The sequence below is a fragment of the Petromyzon marinus genome, chromosome 9 (genome assembly GCF_048934315.1).
Source record: "Petromyzon marinus isolate PM22_M1 ecotype Great Lakes invasive population chromosome 9, UKy_Petmar_22M1.pri1.0, whole genome shotgun sequence".
In the NCBI taxonomy this organism is placed as follows: Eukaryota; Metazoa; Chordata; class Hyperoartia; order Petromyzontiformes; family Petromyzontidae; genus Petromyzon; species Petromyzon marinus.
Window position 1 is genome coordinate 9,622,753 of NC_133675.1, and position 9,030 is coordinate 9,631,782.

General features: G+C 45.2%; 1 protein-coding gene across 5 annotated transcripts in view; it reads left to right on the forward strand.

The window, feature by feature from the left end:
* LOC116940568 (synaptic vesicular amine transporter-like) overlaps positions 1 to 9,021 on the forward strand; it is a 101,507-nt gene extending 92,486 nt beyond the window's left edge. For all 5 annotated transcript variants that reach the window (XM_032950544.2, XM_076065888.1, XM_032950543.2 and 2 more), the window contains 7 exons: positions 670 to 765; positions 1,219 to 1,297; positions 2,153 to 2,204; positions 3,245 to 3,308; positions 4,796 to 4,915; positions 6,059 to 6,192; positions 7,456 to 9,021. In XM_032950544.2, coding sequence (XP_032806435.2) covers positions 670 to 765; positions 1,219 to 1,297; positions 2,153 to 2,204; positions 3,245 to 3,308; positions 4,796 to 4,915; positions 6,059 to 6,192; positions 7,456 to 7,575 — 665 coding nt within the window. In that variant the 3' untranslated portion in view covers positions 7,576 to 9,021. The remainder of the gene's footprint in view (positions 1 to 669; positions 766 to 1,218; positions 1,298 to 2,152; positions 2,205 to 3,244; positions 3,309 to 4,795; positions 4,916 to 6,058; positions 6,193 to 7,455) is intronic.
* Positions 9,022 to 9,030: the final 9 nt, after the last annotated feature.

Sequence of the window (9,030 nt, forward strand, 5' to 3'; positions counted from 1 at the left end):
ACCAACACGGCAAGGAGAGACTAACGAAGGAACCGTACGTGCACACATGTGCTTTGATAACGATTGCGTGACGTAACTATGTTTTAGACCAGGGGTTAGAAACCTGTGGCTCTGAAGCCGGGTGCAGCTCTTTAGGGACTGCTTCGTAACAGTTATTTATTAAAGACCACCGCCTTGTATTCTCACTGCACTGTGGCTCTGAAATATTGAGTTTGTTTTTGCAGAATAAAAAAAAAATTCTCTTCTTGTTATTTTGGTTTTCAAACCCTGTTTTAGGTCCTTCTTCAAAAGAGAAAAAAGTATTAAGGAAGCTGTGGTGCGTAGATCGGATAAAGAGGGATGTAGGCGTGCCAGCAACCCAACCCAACGTTTATACAACAGACCCCTGTCAAGTGCTCACTTAACCGCGTCTTTACAGTCCAGGGCCGAATCATACTTTTGTGTCCACTCATAAGCCAACTGCAATGTCCTATACACCAGAGCTAAGCTCGTCTATAATGTGCACTGGTATCTGTTCTTTGAAGTAAATTATGCTAACCGGTGTTTGCTTAAAGGGCGTATATTAGGCAGGAAGATTCATGCATAGCGCACTGCCCTTGTCGGCTGTGCAAACGGCGCTGATTATTTATTTATAATCACCGTTGCGCTTATTGAATTTGTTCGCTGCAGGCGCCATCTGTTTTGGGAACATGGGAATAGGCATGATGGAGCCGCTGCTGCCCATCTGGATGATGGAAACCATGTGTCCCTCCAAGTGGCAGATCGGTGAGTGTGCGCACGGTCCCGTTCTCAACGAGTCCACCGAGCCGATCACGAAACAACCCTCCGAGATTTATTCGCAATGTGTGCGTGCGTGGGCACGTGCATGTGCGTCACAGTTTGCTGGGTCGACGGTTGTCAGTTTGTTTAGCGCAGCGGTTTCCCCAAAACTCTATGCGAGAGTTGGCATTTTTTCGCAAACCACAGGCCAGAGTTTGGCCTGAACAAAATAAAAAGGTGGTGGTAAAGTTTCACCGTTATGTTTTGGGAACGTGGCAATGGCGATGATTCAAGCAGTGGGGCTATTTGGCATTTCAGAGATTCACCAGGCTATTCCTGAAGCCGTCCACCAACTCGCCAAGCAACCTGGAAATCAGCAAATAAACATTGCTGATCAACGCCTCACCATACGACAGAATGATGTGGAAATTGTAGGACATGTATCTTCTTTCCTCCCAGGCATGGCGTTCCTCCCAGCCAGCATTTCATATCTGATCGCAACAAACATCTTTGGGCCACTCGCTCATCGCATGGGAAGGTGACGTTTTCCTCCCACTTACGCACGCAACCTCTAATGATCACGGCGCAGCACACTGCCGTCTATTGGTGGATATCTTACTGCCTACGTATATCTGCAGCGCTTTGGTCAATCCACTGCTGGACGAGGGCCTCACCTCGTCACCACGCGGGTATTGTGGGTTATTTAACCACACATCACAGTGCTGGTCAGTGCGCGTCGGTGAAGGTGAGGAGCATACAATTGGGAGCGCAGATGCACAGTACATTTTTTCTGCACTACCCTCTGATGTGCACCACGGTCTAAAACATACGAAGGACGCGAGTCGAACTTGCATGAGCTTATTCTGTCGTCTAGATTGAGTGGTGGCACAACCGCTGATGGAGAAATAGCCACCGGTGTTTGGGGAGTGGTGTCCATGCGCTCCAGTGTCTATTTGCCCGAGAAGCCTCGACTGATGAAGGGTTTGCAGACAGTTCGAGTAGGATGAAGTTCTGTAATAACATGAATTTTAAATTTTCCGTGACATTTCTCCGTAACGACTTACAAATTTGGTAGACGCTGAAGACATTTATAGCCGGCTTCGAAACCTAATCTTGTAATCCAGCAGGTCGCACACACACACACACGTGAAAATCTTGGCGACTGAAATTACCGCTCACATTGTCTTTTTCGCCAATGACGGTTCAATCCGCAGTCACTGACTGCGGGGGATAGACCCATGACCCATCAAGGCTCAAACGTACTTAACAACATACAATCAGACGATAGCGAAACAGCTTTTTAACGAAGTCAATTTAAAATTAAGCGAAACATTACTTTTTTTTTAAATGTAAGTGTGTTTTTTTTCTTCTTACTACCGTAAACTGTTCACAGGTGGCTGTGCTCCCTCCTGGGGATGGTGTTGGTTGGCGTGAGCATGAGCTGTGTGAGTAATCATCGCACCACCAGCTGCAACTGAATGTTGCATCCTTCTCATTGAACTTTGACACAATCACGGGTTTTCAGAAGAAGTAAAAAAAAAATCCCGATATTTCATACCACTAAAGCACGAGGGAAGCCGCTTGCTGTTTTGTATCAGCAAGAGCAAAGCTGCAGAGACAACCGTATCACAGTTTATCCAGTTCATTACTTCATGACGCTCGGAGCAGTTTAGGAGAAACGTCGTCGTGCGTTGATGTTGAATTCAGTCGTGTCCTGGATGGTATGACGACCATTGATAATATTTAAATGTTTTATTTTAATTACTTTTTATAGTATATATATGATCCGTATGGCGGTACGCCAGGGTACCAAATAATACAAAATGGCCGAGGCAATTAAATATTTTATTTCTGGGACACTTTTTTTTTCTCCAAGGGGTGTTACTTCACTCCGCGACTGGGGTACCAATCAATCCGAAATCGGTGCCACACTCCGCGATGTCGAAACGGAGCGAGGACGATTGCGCCGAAACCCTGAACGCTCGTACGCAGCGTAGCGCATTGTGTACGGCTCTAGATTTGAAGCTTTCGTGACTGCAAGGATTCATACTCTTTGGTTTTTTTCGGTGAAGTCAAGTAGGTAAAATAAAATAAATGAAAACAACTAAATTAAATCACGACGTTTCGGAGGCAACACAAGCTTCCGTCTTCAGGTGGAACAGACACAGCAAAATTATCTGTATCAAGTGATTTAATTGAGTTGTTTTCATTTATTTTATTTTACCTACGTGACTTTACCGGAAAAAAAAACAAAGAGTATGTGTACAGCTCGTCGAGATGAGTCGACTGCCGCATCGCCGACCATCAACAGACTAAAATGACTGCATCACGGACATTATGCGAGAGCCGGGGGAGGGGGTACCACCATAAGGTTAATGATATTTGTCTGTTAACTGTGACTTCTCAGGACGGGTATTCACAGCACCCATTAGATTGTGGGTTAGAGACGCTTAACATGACCTTTGTTTTCAAAACTGTTTTGCAGGTACCACTGGCTAATAACATTTATGCCTTGATTGCTCCGAATTTTGCAATTGGTTTTGCGCTGGGTAAGTTTCCTTGTACAAAATACGAGTATCTTATCAGTCTTCATCAGTCTTCCTGGCACAGATTGGCAGACATCTTTTCTTCATGTTTTATGATCTTACCATATTTTGCCATCATCACTCTCCATTCCCGTGTTCTTTCCTCTCTCAAGGACACCATCTTTGCATCTCTCCCTTGGTCTAGCACATGTCTTCTTATTCTGGCCATCTGCCACGCAAAGAACCATATTGCCAAATCGGTTTTCCTCCAGCCGCCTCACGTGATCGAACCTTTATTTACGTGTTTCTTACCTTATCTCTTTTACTCCAGCATGATTATACTAAATCGCATTTCATGACAATGTATATTAACCATTTTTTTTAAATCCAGGAATGCCACCGAGTCATAGGACTCTTTTGCAGGAGGGTCCTGCATTGGGTTTCTATTTTAATCAGAATGTTTATTTAGAACTCGAAGAATCAGATGAGCTTTGAAGCTCTTTTTCACAGATTGTCCAGTTGGGCATCTGTGAAAAAAACATTTGAAAGATATTATAAACCAATTAATGATGAGTGTTTATACAAGTGGGAGGAAACTGGAGCACTCGGAGAAAACCCATGCATGCGAGGGGGCAACAATGTATCCCTGTACAGATAGAAGCAGATTGCAATTAGTCCACTGGCTGTACTGCCTGTCAGGGTATGGCACCTCAACGCCCACGAGGTTCACGTTTGTGCGATCCACCAACCCTAACCCCCACAGTACTGGATTACAGGCGCGCAGTCACCACAGCGGTTTGAATTCTACTGCAATCACTCCCTCCTTGACTCCCGTGTTTCAGCAACCACACTTCAATATGGACACATAGCACGTTTTCCACGGGACCTGCTTAAAGCATTTTAATTCAAATATTTAGATTTTTGGAGTGTGTACGTTTCGTGCAAATGCGTGCGTTCAAATTTTTGCGCACAAAGCACATGTATTTTTCCCTTGCTTGACAACGCAACTTTTCAATACAAATCCCCATTGATGACTTTGGTATTTGCACCATTCTTATAGGACAAGGCTATCACAAATGCACCGTTTCACAATCATAGTCTGCAGGAGTCTTGCGGTCGGGGGCCACGTTTTCCCAACTGAGTAATTTGCAGGTATTTTTGAAAAAATATGAAATGACGCCGGAAAACACGGCCTACTCTTTTATGAGTGACGCTGCCGGATCTTTCACTTCCACTGCCAAAGCAGACGACGCGTATTAATGGTTAACACACCTGCACATCATTGAGCAGGGTGGGTACCGCACAGTTCTGAGTGTAAACCTCTGCAACAAGTGCACGGGTTTTTGTTTAGTTTGCTGTCCTTCCCCCCGCACCTACGATTAGCACGATTGGCTATGTACGGCGCGACAGGAGTTCAACATACATACATTCATGTGTGCTAAAGATACGCGATCGCTCGGCCATGCCTCCACAACATCGCGGTCGGTGCGTGTTTTTGCCGGCGTATGCAGGCATGGTGGATTGTTCCATGATGCCCATCATGGGCTACCTGGTCGACCTGCGCCACGTCTCCGTCTACGGCAGCGTCTACGCCATCGCAGACGTCGCCTTCTGCCTCGGCTTCGCGCTAGGCGGGTCCCGAGGCAGCACAAGCCACGCCGTCACAGGCCATTCGTAGCTCGACGTTCCGGCGCCCGTCCTCACCGTCTGCTCCTTTGCATGCGTTTAAGAGCGTTGGGATGTGATAAGTTTACGCGTGATAAGCCACTTCGTCGAGGTCACGCCTGAAAAAAAGAGCCATGTGGTTCAGTGAGCCTGACCTGGCAAAATAAAAGGTTTAGTTTCGTTGGATTTGTGTAACGTCGAAATGCGACCGCATCTCGAGCCGCTGTACAGAAAGAGTCGGCACATTTGTTTGTACAGAGTCAGTCATTTCAAAGTGACAAAAAGGAAGGTCTTGATCCTGGAATTGAACTGTCTCATGGAGTCAACACCACGGATGGCTAGGGGGAGTTCCACACTATCGGGAGTGTGGAGAATGAGAGATCTCCAACCGACCGAAGGTTCACTGGGGGGCTCTGATATACCTTTGTTGCTTGAGCAGAGTGTGAAGAGGATTGGAGTGCTCGAAGAGAGCCAGGAGAGTCCATGGAGGAGAGTAGAGGCAGATGAGAGGGGAGAGACGGGAGAGTCCATGGAGAGTCGAGGGAGATGAGAGGGGAGAGACGGGAGAGTCCATGGAGAGTAGAGGGAGATGAGAGGAGAGAGACGGGAGAGGTCATGGAGGAGAGTCGAGGGAGATGAGAGGGGAGAGACGGGAGAGTCCATGGAGAGTCGAGGGAGATGAGAGGAGAGAGACGGGAGAGTCCATGGAGAGTCGAGGGAGATGAGAGGGGAGAGACGGGAGAGTCCATGGAGGAGAGTCGAGGGAGATGAGAGGGGAGAGACAGGAGAGTCCATGGAGAGTAGAGGGAGAGTAGAGGGAGATGAGAGGGGAGAGACAGAGTCCATGGAGGAGAGTCGAGGGAGATGAGAGGGGAGAGACGGGAGAGTCCATGGAGGAGAGTCGAGGGAGATGAGAGGGGAGAGACGGGAGAATCCATGGAGGAGAGTCGAGGGAGATGAGAGGGGGGCGCGGGAGGCACGGCCGAGTCCATGGAGGATCTTAACAAACGGTGTGATCTTGATGTTGATTCGAGATTGGGGAGCTGGTGAGGCGATCGGACGATTGGGGCGATGAGGTCTCGTAAACGAGTCATGTGGTCTTGCTGCAGGTCCCTCGGCTGGAGGAGCCATAGCCAAAGAGTTGGGCTTCCCCTGGCTAATGCTCATTATCGGCATCATCAACATCCTCTTTGCTCCGCTCTGCTTCTTCCTCCGCAATCCACCGGGCAAGGAGGAGAAAATGGTGAGGCTATTTCCACTACCTCACCGATATTAACATCATACAGGATGAAGAAGAAGAGAGAAAAAACCCCAGTTTTTGATCTACATTTTGGGAACACTTAAATACTTGTTATATCAGCAACAAAAATCATACATTCTCAAAACAAATTTTTTGAGGGAATTTGTTTGCTAAGACGGCAGCACTGTACTTAGTTCATTCCAAGATGAAGACACTGCAGCAGAGAGCTGTGTTTTGCTATTGCACTGTTGTTAATCCAGTGCTGCATGTGCACCACTCCACACCGTGCGGTTGGTGGGGGTTACTTAAAGAAACTTTGCCCTTTCCGAGACATCTGCAAGTTGCAGGGTGGGTCCCGTTCACCGCTAATCATCGGAACGCGCAAGCGGTTAGCTTACATTTTACTTCAAGACGCAGAGCGTCATTATTTTCAAACACATTGTACTCACCGCAGAGAACTGTAGCTACATGACCGCACTCTATAGCTGGCGCTAAACTGTGCCACTCGCCCTCTCGCATGGCCTTGTGGGAGTCTCGTTACCGATAAAGTTATTTTACTTCACGTGTACGTCATTGGAACGGAACCAGAAGATGAACTGATCACGTACACATACATACACGTACGTCATTGGAATGGGTTAACTATACTTAACCACACCAATCAGTGTGGGTTGGTAAAGGAGGATCAAACAAGTTGGGTGCATAGGACACTTACGTGATTTTGCTTCACTGTCCACAATTGTGGTTTAATAATAGCTCACTTATTATAAAGTTTAGCTATGGTTTATGTTCAGCTCAACTTATATCAGGGACGAGTGTTAACAGTGGATGAACAAGTTTACAGAAACAGGAATGCCAAACGCTCCGGGAGGAACTCAACGTTATATTGCTTTTGGCGACATGTTCTTGGCGACAATAGCATCAGCAAAATGATGGAAAGCAAATTAAAACCTGTCGAGTTGCCGATTAAAATACATATTTCAGAGCCATAACATTGTCAAAATATGCTCTAAAATTAGGGAATATTAGTGACAATATATGCAACATATGAACAATGTGATCTCAATACTGATCTGCATTGCCCTATGGTAAAACAAACGTGACATTTATCTGATACCAAATTGAGAACTGGTTCCTATGTCAAACTTCTTCCGCACCATATGTAGCCAAAGCTAACATGGTAAGCTCTTATTTATACACTTGGTTGTGCAAGCCTTTTTAAACGAGTCAACTATGAACTAATGGTGTGATGTGATCTTGTCGTAGGCCATCCTGATGAGCCAAGGCTGCCCTGTAAACACCAAGACGTACTTCACCCAGAGTATGCCTAACCGGATGCAGTCCATTACTGCCGACGAGACCATGGAAGAAGAGAGTGAAGAGTGATGATTCTGCCACATACATGGTGCAAATATTAGTACACAACCACACACCCAGTGCAAAAGCCGCAATTTCAAAACAAACAGAAAAAAAAACGGAACTTCCATTTCAAATCTTGACACCTTGCAACTCGGAAAACATTTATGCAACATTGTGAAAATCGTGCGATATGCATGGTATTGCAATGTGTAGGCGGGTTGTTTATTTTTATGTGACTGCCCGTCCCTCCTCCAGCCAGCTGGCAAAACTTATGTTTAATAGAGGATGAGAGCATATATCCCGTGCATTTGCGCAGGACCCACGGCCAGGATGGAGGACAGGCGTGACACCAGCACGCACAAACCCGGCTCATCGTTGCGCAGATGTGCACGGTGATGTCCCTATTTGGCACACTCACTTTCGCCAGCCATCCATCCATCCAGGAATCTAAGCAGGAATCCAGCCAGCAAGCAAATTTTTTTTTTCTGATAGAGCATATATATGATACGCCATTATGTATTCACGAAAAAAAATGTATTACACTATTAAGTGCGCATGACATTGGTTCAACACGTGCAAACAATGAACAAATAATTGCGATGGTACATTTCACATTAAGCAAGTGCTCATAATCCTTAGTAGCCATGGTCAATCCACTGCTAGATGAGGACCTTGCAAACCCATTGCCGTCTCTCGTTATCCTGCGATTAAATATTCCAGTGCACCAGCACACGAGCCGGTTTCTCTCCGTCTCCATCAGTGGATGTCGTCTGTGACAATAATGCCAAAAATGCGGTCAAATTAACAAAAAAATACTCCGATGCCTGCTCAAGCTTATGGATTTATGCTGCATACATTCAATGTGTACTTAAAAGCTACATTTGCAGGTGAATACATGTTTAATTTGGTCAAAGTACAATAAATATATAATTCTTGTGGCAGTATTGGAAAGAAAGCAATTTTAGGATGTCTATCCACTGGCATGTTGATGTTTGTTACCATGCATATATACCCATAACATTTTATTAAAGTAAATACACAAATGTACGCTTCATTTATTTACATGCCACCTTGATGGGACTAAATGACATTAATATACTTTAGACTGTGCTATTTGTTTTTATTAACGTACCGTTTTCACGTTTAAAATCCAACATGATGTGTTGGAGCCACCGCAAATGTAATATTAACTGTATATTGTGCCTATTGACACCAACTTTGCTTGGATTGTATGAACCTTGTTGGAAATATTTGCACAAATGCCATTGAAAAGGATAAATATTTACTTGCCAATTAAACAAAAATGTATACTGTTAATATAAAACCATCAGCTCAGCCATCTAGTTCCAATTAAGAGATGGCATCATTGTATTATATTCTTGTTAGCTATTGACATAGCTCTATGAAAAGAATACAGATAGCAAGACAACTGTTATTTCATGTTGACCTTGAAATAAAAATACATTGAAAAAGCATCGGTTT